General features: G+C 43.2%; 1 protein-coding gene across 1 annotated transcript in view; it reads right to left on the reverse strand.

Annotated features, from left to right (window-relative positions):
* LOC122792777 (atrial natriuretic peptide receptor 1-like) overlaps positions 1–22,725 on the reverse strand; it is a 1,260,614-nt gene that overhangs the window by 1,075,340 nt on the left and 162,549 nt on the right. The window contains exon 4 of the mRNA XM_044060347.1: positions 16,416–16,424. Within this exon, the coding sequence (XP_043916282.1) occupies positions 16,416–16,424 (9 nt within the window). The remainder of the gene's footprint in view (positions 1–16,415; positions 16,425–22,725) is intronic.

The raw sequence follows: 22,725 nt of genomic DNA on the forward strand, positions 1-22,725 counted from the left end.
ACTGATGTTTTATTTGGTTCAAATGGTTCACAAACAACTTTTAACATAAAGAATGAATTTTGTTTGAATTCATATAAGTTTTATACATACATTTTAACAATGCATTTATTGTGTCGAGCATTTTTAAATATGTATTTGTCTCTTTAATGCTTGTAGAAGTGGATTTAATTTATTTATAATATGGTGATATTTTAATCAATTAGCCAATTAACAGAATACACTTGCGCTATAAAAGCTAGAGTTATTGGTTTAGCTAATTACACTTGAAAAAGCCCGGTAAGACCGGGCGAAAGCGCTCGTGATCTACATGTTTTGGTGGTGTTATTTTTACAATAAAGTGGCGAATATTTCCTATTGGGACTTCTGAGGATTATTTAAAGCAGTTGCTAACTTGCATCATTGGATTTACACCATTTGGGTTCATTTTTGAAAAACTTGGTTTTCGTAGCACTAATAATATGGGTAGTCAAACAGACATCCGCGATTGGAGAACATACAGCAGCAGTCAAAACCACTGGCCAGATGGACACAGTCCAACAAGTTCTACACTTTACATATGCACATTGGTGTCCATTGTAGGACCCCAAAAATTGATCCGTATGCAATATCAACCAGCTGCGATCGACCCAGAAGAAGTGACAGCCGTGACTACAGCACAGCTAGACATATGCACCACCAGCGTGTTTAAGGTTGATGACAAGTGTCCATGAAATGCAGGACATATGAACAGAAATCCCCAGATTGTCGAGTCCATAGAAGTGCGTCCCCATCTCAGTCCCGCACACATGAAGGAGGTGTAATGGGTACCGTCGAGGGTTGCAGCCATGGGATCCTGGGTATGCAGAAATGGGGCTCGGTGTTGTTTGGCAGATAATCTGTTGTCCCGCCCCGTGGGAGGGATGTGGGTATAGCACATGCCTTACTCCCCACTAATAATGCAAAGCATCCACCGGATAATGCTAAATGCAGGTGTGAAATGTGTACAGCCCTATACCAGTGTCCAGTAGGCAATTCCCATGGATGGACAAGCGTACGACCAAGATGGCACCCATAACTGGAAACCTGGTGGAATTACACAGCTGCAGTAAGGCATAACACAGGAAATACAGATAGGGACTACAGTAGACACTCCCCATACAAAGTCAGACCACCGTGCGAATACCGGCGTACACAGCACTCAATCTGCCAGCACCAAAATGGGGATCACTCGCTTCCATACTGTGGAACAAATGGGCGACCTGTGGAACACATACTAATGGCACACCAACAACGTCAACTAGGAAGGTCATAGGATGGTTAAACTATGGCGTTCCCACTTATAAAGAACATCCTTCAATGAATTAATAGGATTAATGTCAATTGACCATGGAATACACCTAATCAACATAAAATAACCGCTGGCACCTTATGGCACACAATCCAAAAAACACATAGGTAGATGAAACAGTCAACGTAGAAATTGTCCAGGACAGTGCCCAAATGGTATACAAAGGTTCCTTCATAGACAAGTAAGCGCTTTCACCCGTAGGCTCCATCAGACTTACACATAACATAAAAGCATCCAGGCTTTAAATATCCCTCCTTACACTTTCATTGGTCAATTTCTCAGCAAACAATGAACAATTAACCACAGCATATAAAGCGCAGACGCAATGTTAACTACACACACATATATTAACATCTCCAAAAACATCCTATTAAAACATGTATTATATGATATTGTATATGCCTAATACTCATCAATCAAAGATCTAACAATATATATAGAAGATATGTAGATCATATCAATGTAATACAGTGGTAAACAACTGAAAGAGTGGACTAATGTGTGTTAACTGTATATCTGTACCTAAACTACATTCCTGTTACTTGGGTTTAAGCCACCTGCTTCTCAAAAGAGGCTTAATCAGTGTTTCATCATTCAGCCCTGGTGTGTGGTCAACTCTCCACCTAATAATCCATCTCAATCTGCATTCTAAAGCATAGTTGATGAGGTCCCCCCCTCTGGTATTATAACCTAGCCTTTGTAAAACACTGAATGTAAACGTATGCCTTGTGATGTGCTCATAGCCGGCCGTAGGCATACGCCAATCCTGCGGCTGCCTAGGGCGCCACACTAGTAGGGCCACCTTTCTAGTAGGTATGTCATGTAGGTACACCAGGATGGGGGCAGCATGTGTTGTGGTGGTGGGTGCCATGGAGCCCTATAGCCTAGGGCAGTGGTCGATCTAAGGCCGCTGCCGTAGGAGGGGTAGTACGGTCTGCAGGTATGTGCTGAAGTGCACATGAAACAGCGGTCTACAAGGATTACCCATAGTGGCGACACCTGCACAGACGGCTATAGCGGGACACACACACGACCATGCATACAGCTCAGATAGACATACACACACCATAAGAGAACACGCTACGGAGGTCGCCGTATGGGAGATCGCAGATATACCCCAGGGATTACCTCAGTGTCACTGCTCGACAGAGGCACAGCAAAATAATGGGTATAGTTCCCCATACTAAAGGGGTGGCGTAAGCCACAAAACGATGGGCTAGGCTTGTAAATGCCCACGGGCAGATAGCCTAGTATGAACCTATGAACCTATGAACCTATAAACAGGCAATTATACACAAGGTTTATGGCGTGTATGGGTACAGTGTCAGTACAGCAAGGATAGCTGTCTGCCACGATATCCAGCCGATGTCTCTAGGGCATTCTGGAATACGGACGTTGCATGGACAATGAGCGGATATGCATTGTACCACAGTTCTATGTGTCAGCCGTGCAAATATGCGATACATGGGACAGACAGCTGTCCATGCAAGAGCAGCGCTATGGGCACAACATAGGTATGTATATATACAACGAGAGAGAGACAGACGGACACATGTGGCAAGGCCGTGAGTGTAACGTACACAGCACCACCCCACCACACCACAGCAGGGCGCACGTGGAGAACACGCTACGGAGGTCGCCAACCACAGCAGGCACACAGGCAGTCCATGAGCTGCGTCTCACCATCCACAAACACAGAGATGGCGGCAGGATATAAGTGTTCTGCGGAAACTCTAAAGCCATACCCTATGAACCCATGCGGCTGGGAGCATAGACACACAGACACAGCTGGCAGGCATGGGGATTGACCACACCCCCACATACCCAACCGCACAACAGTATGACACAGGTATGGAATGCGCTACATGGACCACTGAACACAGCACCGTCAGAGGCACACGTCCAGGTGGGTGACAACATCCGTAAAGGAATAGCCGCCGATAGCCAAGGTATGTGTTGCCAAGCATCTAAAATAACTACACTCTACTGGGGCAGCTGTGAACACACACACCCCACACACACACACACACACACACAAACACGGGGAAGGGCCGGGAGTCGAACCTACACCTACTTACATGAACACACTACAGCATGACGAACTTACAGAATGCGCTACCGAGATTACTGAGCACAGTGCTGTCAGAGGCATACTTCTAGGCGGGTGACATCATCCGTAAGGGAATAGCTGACAATAGCCATGGTATGTGTTGTGAAGCGTCTAAAAGCATGTCCATCTGCAGAAGCAGCTGGAAACACACACACACACACACACACACCTCACACACACACACGGGGAAGGGCCTGGAGTCGAACTTACACCTACCTACACGAACACACTACAGCATGATGAACTTACAGAACGCGCTACCGAGCTTACTGAGTACAGTGCTGTCAGAGGCATACTTCTAGGCGGGTGACATCATCCGTAAGGGAATAGCTGACAATAGCCAAGGTATGTGTTGCGAAGCATCTAAAAGCATGTCCATCTGCAGAAGCAGCTGGAAACACACACACCCACACGGGGAAGGGCCGGGAGTCGAACCTATGCCTACCTACATGAACACACTACAGCATGATGAACTTACAGAATGCGCTACTGAGATTACTGAGCAAAGTGCTGTCAGAGGCATACTTCTAGGTGGGTGACATCATCCGTAAGGGAATAGCTGACAATTGCCAAGGTATGTGTTGCGAAGCGTCTAAAAGCATATCCATCTGCAGAGGCAGCTGGAAACACACACACACCTCACACACACACACACACAGGAAAGGGCAGGGAGTCGAACCTACACCTACCTACATGAACACACTACAGCATGATGAACTTACAGAACGCGCTACCGAGATTACTGAGCACAGCGCTGTCAGAGGCATACTTCTAGGCGGGTGACATCATCCGTAAGGGAATAGCTGACAATAGCCAAGGTATGTGTTGCGAAGCGTCTAAAAGCATGTCCATCTGCAGAGGCAGCTGGAAACACACACACACCTCACACACACATGGGGAAGGGCCGGGAGTCGAACCTACACCTACCTATATGAACACACTACAGCAAAATGAACTTACAGAACGCGCTACAGAGATTACTGAGCACAGTGCTGTCAGAGGCATACTTCTAGGCGGGTGACATCATCCGTAAGGGAATAGATGACAATAGCCAAGGTATGTGTTGCGAAGCATCTAAAAGCATGTCCATCTGCAGAGGCAGCTGGAAACACACACACACACCTCACACGGGGAAGGGCTGGGAGTCGAACCTACGCCTACCTACATGAACACACTGCAGCATGATGAACTTACAGAACGCGCTACCGACATTACTGAGCACAGTGCTGTCAGAGGCATACTTCTAGGCGGGTGACATCATCCGTAAGGGAATAGCTGACAATAGCCAAGGTATGTGTTGCGAAGCGTCTAAAAGCATGTCCATCTGCAGAGGCAGCTGGAAACACACACACCTCACACACACACGGGGAAGAGCCAGGAGTCGAACCTATGCCTACCTACACGAACACACTGCAGCATGATGAACTTACAGAAAGCACTACCGAGATTACTGAGCACAGTGCTGTCAGAGGCATACTTCTAGGTGGGTGACATCATCTGTAAGGGAATAGCTGACAATAGCCAAGGTATGTGTTGCGAAGTGTCTAAAAGCATGTCTATCTGCAGAGGCAGCTGGAAACACACAAACACACACACCTCACACACACATGGGGAAGGGCCGGGAGTCGAACTTACGCCTACCTACATGAACACACTGCAGCATGATGAATTTACAGAACACGCTACCGAGATTACTGAGCATAGCGCTGTCAGAGGCATACTTCTAGGCGGGTGACATCATCCGCAAAGGAATAGCTGACAATAGCCAAGGTATGTGTTGCGAAGCGTCTAAAAGCATGTCCATCTGCAGAGGCAGCTGGAAACACACACACACACACACGGGGAAGGGCCGGGAGTCGAACCTACATGAACACACTGCAGCATGATGAACTTACAGAACGCGCTACCGAGATTACTGAGCACAGTGCTGTCAGAGGCATACTTCTAGGAGGGTGACATCATCCGTAAGGGAATAGCTGACAATAGCCAAGGTATGTGTTGCGAAGTGTCTAAAAGCATATCCATCTGCAGAGGCAGCTGGAAACACACACACACACACACACACACCTCACACGGGGAAGGGCCAGGAATCGAACCTACGCCGACCTACATGAACACACTGCAGCATGATGAACTTACAGAACGCGCTACCGAGATTACTGAGCACAGCGCTGTCAGAGGCATACTTCTAGGCGGGTGACATCATCCGTAAGGGAATAGCTGACAATAGCCAAGGTATGTGTTGCGAAGTGTCTAAAAGCATGTCCATCTCCAGAGGCAGCTGGAAACACACACACCTCACACACACACACGGGGAAGGGCCGGGAGTCGAATCTATGCCTACCTACATGAACACACTGCAGCATGATGAACTTACAGAACGCGCTACCGAGATTACTGAGCACAGTGCTATCAGAGGCATACTTCTAGGCGGGTGACATCATCCGTAAGGGAATAGCTGACAATAGCCAAGGTATGTGTTGCGAAGCGTCTAAAAGCATGTCCATCTGCAGAAGCAGCTGGAAACACACACACACACACACAGGGAAGGGCCGGGAGTCGAACCTATACCTACCTACATGAACACACTGCAGCATGATGAACTTACAGAACGCGCTACAGAGATTACTGAGCACAGTGCTGTCAGAGGCATACTTCTAGGCGGGTGACATCATCCGTAAGGGAATAGCTGAAAATAGCCAAGGTATGTGTTGCGAAGCGTCTAAAAGCATGTCTATTTGCAGAGGCAGCTGGAAACACACACACACCTCACACACACACACAGGGAAGGGCAGGGAGTCGAACCTACACCTACCTACATGAACACACAACAGCATGATGAACTTACAGAACGCGCTACCGAGATTATTGAGCACAGCGCTGTCAGAGGCATACTTCTAGGCGGGTGACATAATCCGTAAGGGAATAGCTGACAATAGCCAAGGTATGTGTTGCGAAGCATCTAAAAGCATGTCCATCTGCAGAGGCAGCTGGAAACACACACACACCTCACCCACACATGGGGAAGGGCCGGGAGTCGAACCTACACCTACCTACATGAACACACTGCAGCATGATGAACTTACAGAACGCGCTACAGAGATAACTGAGCACAGTGCTGTCAGAGGCATACTTCTAGGCGGGTGACATCATCCGTAAGGGAATAGCTGACAATAGCCAAGGTATGTGTTGCGAAGTGTCTAAAAGCATGTCTATTTGCAGAGGCAGCTGGAAACACACACACACCTCACACACACACACAGGGAAGGGCAGGGAGTCGAACCTACACCTACCTACTTGAACACACTACAGCATGATGAACTTACAGAACTTGCTACCGAGATTACTGAGCACAGCGCTGTCAGAGGCATACTTTTAGGCGGGTGACGTCATCCGCAAGGGAATAGCTGACAATAGCCAAGGTATGTGTTGCGAAGCGTCTAAAAGCATGTCCATCTGCAGAGGCAGCTGGAAACACACACACACACACATGGGGAAGGGCCGGGAGTCGAACCTACACCTACCTACATGAACACACTGCAGCATGATGAACTTACAGAACGCGCTACAGAGATTACTGAGCACAGTGCTGTCAGAGGCATACTTCTAGGCGGGTGACATCATCTGTAAGGGAATAGCTGACAATAGCCAAGGTATGTGTTGCGAAGCGTCTAAAAGCATATCCATCTGCAGAGGCAGCTGGAAACACACACACACACCTCACACGGGGAAGGGCTGGGAGTCGAACCTACGCCTACCTACATGAACACACTGCAGCATGATGAACTTACAGAACGCGCTACCGAGATTACTGAGCACAGTGCTGTCAGAGGCATACTTCTAGGCGGGTGACATCATCCGTAAGGGAATAGCTGACAATAGCCAAGGTATGTGTTGCGAAGCGTCTAAAAGCATGTCCATCTGCAGAGGCAGCTGGAAACACACACACACACACACACCTCACACACACACACGGGGAAGAGCCGGGAGTCGAACCTACGCCTACCTACATGAACACACTGCAGCATGAGGAACTTACAGAAAGCGCTACCGAGATTACTGAGCACAGTGCTGTCAGAGGCATACTTCTAGGTGGGTGACATCATCTGTAAGGGAATAGCTGACAATAGCCAAGGTATGTGTTGCGAAGTGTCTAAAAGCATGTCTATCTGCAGAGGCAGCTGGAAACACACAAACACACACACCTCACACACACACAGGGAAGGGCCGGGAGTCGAACCTACGCCTACCTACATGAACACACTGCAGCATGATGAACTTACAGAACACGCTACCGAGATTACTGAGCATAGCGCTGTCAGAGGCATACTTCTAGGTGGGTGACATCATCCGTAAGGGAATAGCTGACAATAGCCAAGGTATGTGTTGCGAAGCGTCTAAAAGCATGTCCATCTGCAGAGGCAGCTGGAAACACACACACACACACACCTCACACACACACGGGGAAGGGCCGGGAGTCGAACCTACATGAACACACTGCAGCATGATGAACTTACAGAATGAGCTACCGAGATTACTGAGCACAGCGCTGTCAGAGGCATACTTCTAGGCGGGTGACATCATCCGTAAGGGAATAGCTGACAATAGCCAAGGTATGTGTTGTGAAGTGTCTAAAAGCATGTCCATCTGCAGAGGCAGCTGGAAACACACACACACACCTCACACACACACACACACGGGGAAGGGCCAGGAGTTGAACCTACGCCTACCTACATGAACACACTGCAGCATGATGAACTTACAGAACGCGCTACCGAGATTACTGAGCACAGTGCTGTCAGAGGCATACTTCTAGGCGGGTGACATCATCCGTAAGGGAATAGCTGACAATAGCCAAGGTATGTGTTGCGAAGCGTCTAAAAGCATGTCCATCTGCAGAGGCAGCTGGAAACACACACACACAGGGAAGGGCCGGGAGTTGAACCTATGCCTACCTACATGAACACACTGCAGCATGATGAACTTACAGAACGCGCTACCGAGATTACTGAGCACAGCGCTGTCAGAGGCATACTTCTAGGCGGGTGACATCATCCGTAAGGGAATAGCTGACAATAGCCAAGGTATGTGTTGCGAAGCGTCTAAAAGCATGTCCATCTGCAGAGGCAGCTGGAAACACACACACACCTCACACACACACACAGGGAAGGGCCGGGAGTCGAACCTATGCCTACCTACATGAACACACTACAGCATGATGAACTTACAGAACGCGCTACCGAGATTACTGAGCACAGTGCTGTCAGAGGCATACTTCTAGGCGGGTGACATCATCCGTAAGGGAATAGCTGACAATAGCCAAGGTATGTGTTGCGAAGCGTCTAAAAGCATGTCCATCTGCAGAGGCAGCTGGAAACACACACACACACCTCACACACACACGGGGAAGAGCCGGGAGTCGAACCTACGCCTACCTACATGAACACACTGCAGCATGAGGAATTTACAGAAAGCGCTACTGAGATTACTGAGCACAGTGCTGTCAGAGGCATACTTCTAGGCGGGTGACATCATCTGTAAGGGAATAGCTGACAATAGCCAAGGTATGTGTTGCGAAGTGTCTGAAAGCATGTCTATCTGCAGAGGCAGCTGGAAACACACAAACACACACACCTCACACACACACGGGGAAGGGCCGGGAGTCGAATCTACACCTACCTACATGAACACACTGCAGCATGATGAACTTACAGAACACGCTACTGAGATTACTGAGCATAGCGCTGTCAGAGGCATACTTCTAGGCGGGTGACATCATCCGTAAGGGAATAGCTGACAATAGCCAAGGTATGTGTTGCGAAGCGTCTAAAAGCATGTCCATCTGCAGAGGCAGCTGGAAACACACACACACACACACACACACACACACACACACACACCTCACACACACACGGGGAAGGGCCGGGAGTCGAACCTACATGAACACACTGCAGCATGATGAACTTACAGAACGCGCTACCGAGATTACTGAGCACAGCGCTGTCAGAGGCATACGTCTAGGCGGGTGACATCATCCGTAAGGGAATTGCTGACAATAGCCAAGGTATGTGTTGCGAAGTGTCTAAAAGCATGTCCATCTGCAGAGGCAGCTGGAAACACACACACACACACACACTCACCTCACACACACACACGGGGAAGGGCCAGGAGTCGAACCTACGCCTACCTACATGAACACACTGCAGCATGATGAACTTACAGAACGCGCTACCGAGATTACTGAGCACAGTGCTGTCAGAGGCATACTTCTAGGCGGGTGACATCATCCGTAAGGGAATAGCTGACAATAGCCAAGGTATGTGTTGCGAAGCGTCTAAAAGCATGTCCATCTGCAGAGGCAGCTGGAAACACACACCATGAAGGGTGGGGAGTCGAATCTACGCCTACCTACATGAACACACTGCAGCATGATGAACTTACAGAACGCGCTACCAAGATTACTGAGCACTGCGCTGTCAGTGGCATACTTCTAGGCGGGTGACATCATCCATAAGGGAATAGCTGACAATAGCCAAGGTATGTGTTGCGAAGTGTCTAAAAGCATGCCCATCTGCAGAGGCAGCTGGAAACACACACACACGGGGAAGGGCCGGGAGTTGAACCTACGCCTACCTACATGAACACACTACAGCATGATGAACTTACAGAATGCGCTACCGAGATTACTGAGCACAGCGCTGTCAGAGGCATACTTCTAGGTGGGTGACATCATCTGTAAGGGAATAGCTGACAATAGCCAAGGTATGTGTTGCGAAGCGTCTAAAAGCATGTCCATCTGCAGAGGCAGCTGGAAACACACACACACACACACGGGGAAGGGCCGGGAGTTGAACCTACACCTACCTACATGAACACACTGCAGCATGATGAACTTACAGAACGCGCTACTGGGATTACTGAGCACAGTGCTGTCAGAGGCATACTTCTAGGCGGGTGACATCATCCGTAAGGGAATAGCTGACAATAGCCAAGGTATGTGTTGCGAAGTGTCTAAAAGCATGTCCATCTGCAGAGACAGCTGGAAACACACACACACACACCTCACACACACACGGGGAAGGGCCGGGAGTTGAACCTATGCCTACCTACATGAACACACTGCAACATGATGAACTTACAGAACGCGCTACCGAGATTACTGAGCACAGCGCTGTCAGAGGCATACTTCTTGGCGGGTGACATCATCCGTAAGAGAATAGCTGACAATAGCCAAGGTATGTGTTGCGAAGTGTCTAAAAGCATGTCCATCTCCAGAGGCAGCTGGAAACACACACACCTCACACACACACACACGGGGAAGGGCCGGGAGTCGAATCTATGCCTACCTACATGAACACACTGCAGCATGATGAACTTACAGAATGCGCTACCGAGATTACTGAGCACAGTGCTGTCAGAGGCATACTTCTAGGCGGGTGACATCATCCGTAAGGGAATAGCTGACAATAGCCAAGGTATGTGTTGCGAAGCGTCTAAAAGCATGTCCATCTGCAGAGACAGCTGGAAACACACACACCCACACACACACACACACACACACACACACCGGGAAGGACCGGGAGTCGAACCTACGCCTACCTACATGAACACACTGCAGCATGATGCATTTACAGAACGCGCTACCGAGATTACTGAGCACAGCACTGTCAGGAGGCATACCCCTAGGTGGGTGATATCATCTGCAGAGGCAAGGCAGCCGATAGGGAATGAAGACAGAGTGCGCAGTCACACAGCATGTTACCATCCCAAGGTGGGCGTACAGTAACATGGTAGTGCTGCAGTCGGGAATACCAACTAACTATGGAGCAGTACATCATGACATGGATACGGGATGCACCACATACAGTATACCCTATGAGAGGGCATCCGGCGTGCACGATGTAGGCAGCCATTGTGGCATAACAACCACATATGACTCACCTGGATGGTCACCATGGCTATGCAGGATGTCATTGGCCATGGCTACACGCCTAGTAGCAGACATCGGTGCTGACTGTAGTGTGTACCCCCAAATGGTGTACTGGCCATGCCCTCACACCTAGCGGTTGCGAAGGGGAGACAGACATGCTCACGGGGTATCAACGCAGACGGGCGGTGTGCACTGTACTGTGTGTCCATCTACACAGCTGCTTACTGGGCATGCTCAGACACTTAGAATCTGCACAGTGCAGACATGCATACACATGGGGTGAAATCATGGAAGGCAGAATGTGGACCGTCGTGTGTGTCCACCCACACAACAGCAACCCGGCCATGCCACAGACGTGGCGGTTGCGAAGGGGAAACAGGCATGCACACGGGGTATCAACGCAGACGGGCGCGGTGTGCACTGTACTGTGTGTCCATCTACACAGCTGCTTACTGGGCATGCTCAGACACTTAGAATCTGCACAGTGCAGACATGCATACACATGGGGTGAGATCATGGAAGGCAGAATGTGGACCGTCGTGTGTGTCTACCCACACAACAGCAACCCGGCCATGCCACAGACGTGGCGGTTGCGAAGGGGAAACAGGCATGCACATGGGGTATCAACGCAGACGGGTGCGGTGTGCACTGTACTGTGTGTCCATCTACACAGCTGCTCACTGGGCATGCTCAGACACTTAGAATCTGCACAGTGCAGACATGCATACACATGGGGTGAGATCATGGAAGGCAGAATGTGGACCGTCGTGTGTGTCCACCCACACAACAGCAACCCGGCCATGCTCACACACGTAGTATGTGCTATGCACCATCCGGCATGCAGACAGAGTGCACACAGCGCAAGTCACGGCCAGGTAAACCCGTACACATGCACAGGGTGGACACACATGCAGTTACATGTGCACACACAGATGACAGCACAGGCATCACGGGTGCAGGCTGAACATGTACACACTGCAGTGAACACTGTAGCTGCCATGCCAGCAGCATGTCATCGGTGCAGCAGTATGCCTCACGGTCCAGCAACAGCATGTGACATATGTCCACAAGTCTATGTTGCAGTGTACGTCCGTCGTGCAGAGTACACATGTACTATCAATGATCCCACAGGTGTGATGTAGTCCACCCATACTGGTATACATGGACAGGCATGCTCCACACATACCACGGGCCTGACACAGATATGACACATGACTGCAGCTGTACCACAGTGAAACAATGTCCGGATATGTCATATATGTGATTTCCTGGCTGTGTGCATGGACTGCACACAGGACACATACGAAGCCTGTGATGTACCACATGCATAACACAGGCGTACGCGGTAATACACACATGAAGGGAAGGTGGACACATGTCTGTGGTATGCACCCCCTACAGGGTGTAGCGGTGTTCACTGGGACACATACCCTTGTACAGTTTGCCTGTGACAGCTGTGATACCATACCACAGTCCATGTTCCATGTATGTCGACACACATGTCACAACGTAGCAATGCATACACACATGGCAACAGGGGATACATGTGACACGTGTACTGTGCACGGTGCAGCCGTGCATGAGCGGTGTCCAGTGTCCATAACACAGTTGCAACCCCCTACTACATGCATACCCATCATGGGGGCCATCATATGGTGGCATAGTAACAGCACGAATGGCAGTATGTGTGTACACCATGTGTTTAAACACCTGTCCACATGCATGTGTGCAGGTGCTGGTCACAGGTGTGTCACACACCATCCTACCCTGCCATGTGCATACAGTCTGCTATGTCGCCTTTACATGACAGCGCTGCCATAATGCATACCCATCGGCCATGCGTCATCGACCATATGTCACATGGCCACTCTAACCCCTACCACCTCCCAAGTGCATATATTGGCACAGCTGCCAGATACAGTGGTGGTACGCAGGATGCACTACATACCGCTGCACGCCTGCACATATCCCATATAGCGGGTGTGGCATTCCTAGCACCAACATGTGTGCAGGAATGTGTGCTCATGTATGCCACAGATCGGGGGGACTATGTGCCACGTGCCACACATCACTGTACACCATGGTAGAGATCTGTACATACCTCAGTGTGGGGTGCATGGATGTGGATGGTGCAGTACATGCAACATGTCATCCCTCTGTGTAGACATTTATGGTCACCACCATGTCAGTTTGTCAACATGTGTGTATGTCTGCTGCCTGTTGTGAGGGTGTATGCAGATATAGTGTTGTGACTGGACACTGACCACACAGGGTGACCATCCCGTACTGGTGCTGCATTGTACAGCCCTGTCAATACCATACCTGTGAGCCTTACTGGCCACCTGTGCAAGACCACCCCCTGTGACATGGCGTGTGGGTGCATTGTCTTGTGAGGGTGCTGACCACACAGGTGTCCCCATCTGCACACAATGGGGTGTGTGCCATTGAGGTGTACGCACCGCGATTGCGGACATATTCCTGTACCAGTACAGCATCCAACTGCTGCACACTGTGCACCACAGCTGACAGGTGACACCTGCGGTCAGTTGCCAGCACACTGCGTACGACACCTGCAGAATGTCACCATACCTGTACTGTGTCATGCCATGTATGTGATGTCTCTGTCCACCGTAGCCTGTGGCACCGACCACAGGCGTCAGGTGCAGTATATGTGTGGACATGTGCGTCATGTACCGTGTAAGCAATGTCACACTATATCTGGCTCCGTGCTCCGCAGGTTTACGTGTATAACCTCTCTTCTTGCAATCTTGACTGTCTGTTCTCTATATCACAAAAGCTCTGCACCTGCTCCCATAGTATTCCTACATAGGTAAAGTACATGTATACTAAATGGAGTACTACACTGGCCTAGAATCCCCTTGTGTACCCACTTCCCTATAGGTGCCTTCTGACCCAGTTACACAGCAAATGCATTCACGTTCTCTGGCATGTCGAAGGGTCAATTGCTAGCAACCTCTTCTGTTCAGATGGTGAATCTGGGCGTCTTGGGCACTGTTACAGGTGCCTCATGGACACGGACAAGCCGCACCTCCCCCACTAAACATGATACATGTGAGAGATGCAACTATATGGCCAGACAGGGGGCTGTGCTCTCTCAAACCATGACCGGCAAGACCAAACGGGAGGGGAAGGACACCATGCACACCACAAACCCAGTGTCACATGTAACTATAGCAAATGCTAATCAAACACATGAACACACTAAGACATACCTGGAGGCACTGTTAAAACATGTCACGAACCTAACGTGCCCTCTGAAGCAGACACCCAAGCAACTGCCTCCACAAGACATAGGACATGCTACACATAGTTCTCAACGTCAGTGTGCTAAACAGTCAGAGCCCCAAAGGCAACACACACAATGCCAGACACACTTGTAATGGGTGACGCCACTGTCAGATACACCGACGTCCCACCCACCAGACTGAACAAGGGAATGATCACAGTAGGCTGCCTGTCGGGCGCTGGAATCCGCCACATAGCACACGCACTCAGGTCACTCCACAGCATGTACAAGTATGACGCGGTCATTGCCCATGCTGGTGTCAATGACCAGAGACATACAACCCTGGGATACATGAAAGAAACATAGAGGGCCTCTCAGATTGTGTAGCCCAGGCCAGCATGTCCCTGACCCTGGGCAGTATCCCACCCTCATCAAGTATGATGCCACTATACTGGCTCCAAGTGGTCACCCTTGATAATGTGCCTGGTTACCGGTGTCAGCCTGAGGGGATCCAAATTCCTCATACCTGGGATGACATGCTTGGCACGCCATGCCCCTTTGCAAGGGATGGCTCGCACCTGTCGCCCCTGGTCTTCAAGGGTTTGGCTAAGGCACCTGCCACCCCCACAGTGCCCACTGCAGGCAAGGCTGGAATGATAAACCTACCACCCTACACTACAAACCTGGAGAACAGACAGGGTAATACTGCTCAGTGCCAGTGGTCTACGCCCAAGCTGCACGCCCTCAAATGCCCTCCTCAGTATGGAGGACATCGATGTCAGTGCTGTGACTGAAACATTGTTCAGGGCTGCTGAGAGCACCCCAGCACTATCAGGTCATACCCCATATCACGCGTTCAGGACCATAACCCGGACCTAACACAGAAGGAGGGGGAGTCTCCATTTCCATGAAGGATACACACACCTCCAGGTTGGCAGACATGCACGTAGCAGCAGGGAATATCCAGGTGCAATTAACCATGGGTAGGACTGCCCTACAGTTTGTTGCATGCTACAGACCACCCTCCCAAACCCAGGATACCTGCACAGCCTTCCTGAAGACACTGGTGAGTATGAATGCTCTCACAACACCGTCATATTGGGTGACATCAACCACCCATACATAGACCGGGAACATTACCCAGGATACAACACCCTACACCAAAGGTTCCAGGTGTTCATACACCTGAATGCTGTGGAACAACCATGCACTATACCCACAAGGGGGGGAACTATACTAGTTCTTTTTTTTTTCAAAACAGGTTTATTGTTTTAACATATAAGAGAAATATCATAACAATTTTATACAAGTAATTAAAAATAGGTATTATTATAATATTCAACAAAACAACTAAAGTATTTACAAAGACATCCACTACAATCAGATCAATTAATTAAACTAAAATACCATGTTATTGAAATTAAAAAAATTTTAACAAATTTTGTAAATTATCCCATACAATATAATAAGATGTTTTTCTATTTGTTCTTGTCCTAATTGTGTTTATTTCCATATGGCACACTATATTCATAACATTTTTAAATTCATTGAACGAAGGAGGTGTATCTGAAATCCCATTTCTAGTTATTATTTTCCTAGCCACTGCTAGAATAGACCATAACAAGGGAAGCTTAACCTTTTTAACACTTTGAGGTACAGGTGTGTTGAATAATATAAGAGATTTAGAAATAATAAAATTATCTGTAAAAAGAGCCTGCAAAAATTCATTAATTGACTTCCAGTATTCTTTCAATTTTATACAGTCATAAAACATATGAGCCCAGTCAGCATTAATTTCTACATTACATCACTTACATAAATTATCTTTATTATTTATTTTATTCATCATCAAAGGTGTATAAAAAGGTCTATGTAAAAATTTCCATGTATAAAGTCTCCAGACAATGGAAGACGTAGTTCTATAAGCAGATTCCAATATATATTGTTTATCTTGTTGATTTGGTGGGTCCCCATTAATAGAAGTGTAATAATTCCAGTATGAATCTACACTGTAAAAAGTTTCTTGTCTGATAATTTTATGTATGTATGAAAGTTTACCTTTATCAGAAACTTTATGTTGTAAATTTAATATCAAGTAATCAATCAGTGTTGGAATAGATTCTTTAACTGTTATAGACATTAGATCTATTTTATTAATGAGATGTTGTCTAAAGGTCTGAACCTCTAACCAGCAAGTTTCTCTTAGATCAAATTCTTGTTTTAAGAAATCTAGATTTTTAACTTTATTATCAGATATCAACTGATACCAGTACTTTAGATCATTATCTATAGTTAAAAGAGTTCCTTCAGAAGTAGATGACAAAAGCATACCCTGAGTATACATTATAGGGAATACAATAAAATTCCATTCCCTATACTTAGGGTGCATGAATATAAAGTTACGATAACTAATAATAATATTTAATGGGTAACAAACCATATGTTTAGGTGTAATATGTGAAGTACAAAATTCCTTTAGTAACCATAACATGGAGTTATTTACAATCATATTTTTATGTGTTAAGGAGAATTTCATGAAGTGCATACTAATTAGCTCCCAATAATCTTTCCATTTTGCAACATATGACTGATCTATTAATAAAGTAATAACTTTTACAATAGAAGAGATAGTATATAAATTAAAGTCTGGAAAAGAAATACCCCCTTGAGACCAGCTATTAGTATGTTTCTTTAATGCAATCCTAGGTCTATTAGGTGCCCATAGGAAATTTAACATTAGTGTATTCAGTTTCTTGATAATTATTTTTGTAGGTGGAAGTATTATTGATTGTATTAAGTATAAAAACTTGGGGAATAGTATCATTTTAATAATTGTAAGTCTCTCCTCCACAGTAAAAAACATATTATTCCAGGTATTAAAAAGATTTTGTATATTAAGAAAACAGGTATTATAATTATTATATATAATAGATTTAATATCTTTAGATAGTATTATACCTAAATAAGTTATCTGACCTGAATTGGGTACATATTTAGTAAAATCACTAATGAGAATATTTTTTTGTGTATATAGGTAGTATTTTAGTTTTTTCTTCATTGAATATTAAACCAGAAATACTTTTAAAATTCATCATTTTATCAAATAGATACTGCATAGAAGAATTAGATCCTGCTGATGTAATTAGAACATCATCTGCACAAAGTTGAATTTTGGATGTTGTATTTTCATCTATTTCAAAACCCTCTATGTCAGTACTGTTTCTGATCAAATTAGCCCAAGGCTCCATTACTAAAGTGAATAATAGTGGAGAAAGTGGACATCCTTGTTTTGTACCTTTAAGAATGGGTATTTTTTGTGAAACATATGTTCCTACCTTAATATAAGCCAACGTTCCTTTGTATAAATGCTCAATTAGATTTACAAATGCATCTGAGAAGTTTGTGCACTTCATTAAGGTAAACAGATAGTCCCAACTTACTGAATCAAATGCTGAACTTATATCAAGACTAATAAGTGTTAAATCTTTCTTTTTCCTATTTGCAAAATCTATTAATGTTAAAGTTCTTCTTATATTATCAAAAGTATTTCTATTTACAATGAAGCCTGTCTGATCTATATCTATAATGCCGGGAATGATTGTCTTCAATCTATCAGCAAAGATACTCATAAACATTTTATAATCAACATTAAGTAATGAGATGGGCTGATATGAAGAACATCTAGTTGGATCTTTATTAGGTTTCAAAATTGGTGAAATAAATGTATATTGCCAAAATGGGGGGGTTATTAACTCAGATTGGGCCAAAATAAAAACCTTATGTATTAATGAATATGTACTTTTAGAAAGGATTTTATATATCTCTGGTATAATACCATCATTACCCGGTGCTTTGTTTGATTTAAGCTTATTTATTTGTGTAATAACTTCTGTATATGAAATACTCTTGTCCAATAGTTTAATCTGTTGTTTATTAAGCTTTTTATTCATGTTTGTGGTTATAAACTCCTTTATTTTATCTTTAGGTTCCATGTTAATGTTATTATGGTTAATTTTGTGAAAGTGATTTCTAAATTCATCTAGTATTTCTGGTATACTAGAAACATTCTTCTTTTTCCTTAGAGAAAAGATTTCTTTGATATGGTTTTGTTTATTCAACCTTTTTGTTTTATTTTTAAGTCTGTGTTGTAAGTATTTGGGGCTTATTGAATAAGACAAAAACTTGTATTTCTCTAAAGTTATTTTAACTTTATGAGTTAAAATTTCTTTGTATTTCTCATTTAGTTTGTTTATTTCTTCAATAACTTTCTTGTCCATAATATTTTCTTTATTATTATGTTTATAAGAGTCTAATTTACTTTGAATATCTAACAATTCCTTATCCCAAGATTTCCTTTTATTATTATACCATCTGATACTTTGTCCATATAGATATGATTTTAAGGCATTCCAAACATAAACAATGGAGACTTCAGGAGTATTATTTATGTCTAAAATGTTTTACTTATGAAAGTATATATTCTTTATAGTCTTTTAGTTGAGTTAAGTATGCTGGTATCCTTTTGATCTGAACATTATGAGTATTTTTTATCATGAATTCAAAAACAATTGAATTATGATCAGATATAGGACATGAAATTATTTTGGAATTAATTAAATCTGTTACCATCTGGTTAGAAATAAAGATCCTATCTATTTTGTATCTGTTAGAAAAAAAGGTGTATGGTAATGACTTTGAATCTATCTGATTATTAATATCATTCAAATGATAAGAATTAGCAAAATCATTTATAATGCTTTGCATTAGATGTAATTCTTCTTTTCCCTATAGTGGTAGTATCACTTTCATGTAGTATACAATTAAAGTCACCAGCTAAAATAATATCTCCTATAGAGAATGATATGATCTTATCAAGATGATGTTTCACTGTATTAATACCAATTTCAGGTATCCAATATACATTAATTAAAGTGTAAGTCTTCCCATTAATTTGTATTGTAACCATACAAAACATTCCTTTGTCATCCTGATAAGACTTAATGGTTTTAGGAATGGGCATACTTTTATTCCATAAAATAGCCACTCCTCTTTTTTCTGAGTGTGCTCTGAACTAACCAATACTGTATATTTGTTTGTGGCTAGTTTATCAATATCTTTTTTCAAGAGATGGGTTTCTTGCAGGAAGACTAAGTTGGCCTTATGTAAATTAATGTATCTTATTAGGCTTGCCCTTTTACATGGATTATTCAATCCATTAATGTTTAAAGAAATTCCTTTTAAAGATGTCATTTGGCATTTTTAAAACTTAAGAATCTTATGATCAAAATAACAAATAACAAGATAAGTAATGTTACATCTCCTCCTTTAGGTGTACCTTTAAATATATCTGTATTTATTGAATCTCCTATGGGATTTCGTATAGGATTCAATTTTGTTTGTAGTGACAATGAATGTACAAAATATATTGTGGATGTCAAAACTATATACAAATAACAATGAACAAGTGAAAATAATGTAAGGATTAAACCTTGCATCCAGCCTGGAGTTATAAACTCCAACTTAGAGTAGTATTTACCACTCAAGTTAACCCCCTACCCTAAGCAGCAGTACCTCAGCTACCACCTTATCAATTTAATACTAGTTATATTTAACTGAGGTTAACAGTTTTCAGTTCAATTATCTAGCAAGACAAGACTACACATTTGGTAAAACAGCATCATATAAACTAAAATAAACCTTTTTTTTAAAAAAAACTGTTCATACTACTATATACATCCATGTAATATAAAACACTTGTATTCAAATAGCATTCAAATAATCTTGATGTTAGAAATCAAGAGGAGAGAAAAATAGGTTCTAACATTCATTTAAATCAAACACTTTGGCTAATATGATTCAGACATTACATATATTAAGATGTATCTATTTTCTGTCATGTAAATGCAATTAACAGCTTCCAAAAAAAAACTTGAATTGCTTGTATATGAGCATTTACTCAAACTCATTATTGTCAATAGAATAAAGTATTATATTCATAGAAATTGTTATAAATCATACTGCATAGTTATGCAGATTCTCAGAAACACATATATATATATACATACACACACACACACATATATATATATATATATATATATATATATATATATATATATATACACACACACACACATATATACATATATATATACACATACACACACACACACACACACACACACACACACACATATATATATATATACATACATACACACACACACACACACACACACACACACATATACATATATATATATACACATGTATACACACACACACACACACACACACACACACACACACACACACACACACACACACACACACACACACACACACACACACACACACACACACACACACACACACACACACACACATATATATATATATATATATATCTGATCTCACTGAGTTATGTCCTTACTGAGCACCATCTTACTTGCTGTCCCTACAATAAATCTGTCTGCTTTATACAAAATAATGCACAGCAAACACATTTTAGTAACCAGATTTTACAACCATGCTATACTACTGCTTTAAAATATATCACATGACAATTTCTTCCAGTATAGAGTTATAAAATTATTTATGCTTGTCAATCAGATGAATTAAATGAGTTATAGTAATGTATATGTTTGGAACATAAGTTTTTAACACAGATTATTAAGCTGCTGTTAAGTAGATTTTCAAAAACACTTGAATAAATGTTTCATTTTCTATGCCTTCTAAAATAAGACATTTACTTACTACAAGAAACTGTATCATTTAAACTCATTATAACTGACATATTTTATGAATTATAACATAGATATTTAAGTAATTATATAAAATAACTCACATTTAGATGTTAAAGAGTTTATTTTCCTTCACATAGTCGCATTTGTATCATTTCTATTTCCTGGTAGAGTGTCATTGCTGAATCTGTGATGTGTCAGTGTGATATCTAGGTCAAAGGTGAGACTAGCTGCTTTCAGCTTCTCTGTGAGAATTCTGAGAGTTGAAGCTTTTGAAGTAGCTCATGGACACTGTGCATGAGACAGCCCACATCCCAGATTGTCTCTCTTAACATTTTGGCGGGAAACTTATTAAAAACTAGTGACAAACATTAATTTAGCAGTGTAAATGCATCTAAACATGACAAAACCTTCACAATGTATTTTACAGGTTATTACAGACTCTATGTAAGTGAAATTAAGCCCAAAATTATTAATAAGTAATAAAACTCAATATTTTTGTCCCAACTCAATTTTTATGCAAATCTTATTATTTACTGTGTCTATATGATCAAAAGCATTTCTATATATTAATAAAGAAAAGAAAAAGAGAGTAGAAAGTAAAAGGGTGTAAGGCAGAAATAAAAAAATGTAAGAGAAAGCTATAAGAAGTATATACAATGAAATATTACTTACTGTTTATATTAATAGAGTTAAAAATAAAACATATTATTTACTATTATTTAGTTCTAATTATTATTAGTTAAAGCATGACAGATTATTTACAAACAAGCATAAGCAGTGTAATCAAGAAAGTATAATTAGGAATAGCATTTGAAGAACATATAACCTTTTTACAAGGAATAAATATGTTATTATTCTATTAATCATATTTTCATTACTCTTCTCTCCCTGCCTTCCCCCACCCTTCACCCACTACATAATCTAAATAGAATGTCATTGTTTAAACAAAGAAAAGAAGAAAAGGAGAAGAAATAATAGAAAGGTAAAGAAAAAAAAATGTATCAAATTACTAACCTTACTTCTCCTTTTCAGAAAGAGAAACAAGTTGAATCACAACTTGCCATTAAATCTCCAGATATTTTGACTAGTTATGAAACAAAACATTTCTTTGCACACAGAGAATAACTTTGATTAAATCTTTTTCAAAATATTTGTTGCTTCTTGGAAATGCAGGAACTATATTTAAAAAGATTAATAATGAAATAAAATGATGAGAGAAAAAAAACCTAGAACAAATCATTTGTTTTTTAGTCTCTTCTTCTTCTCTGAAGTCTTCCACGAAGTTTCAGTTGCCAGTCTCTTTAATGAAGGACTAGCCCATTCCATTTCTTCTATTTTATCCAAAATCTTATTTTTTTTTGATAA

Source organism: Protopterus annectens, chromosome 2.part0 (genome assembly GCF_019279795.1).
Source record: "Protopterus annectens isolate FY-2018-M chromosome 2.part0, PAN1.0, whole genome shotgun sequence".
Taxonomy (NCBI): Eukaryota; Metazoa; Chordata; order Ceratodontiformes; family Protopteridae; genus Protopterus; species Protopterus annectens.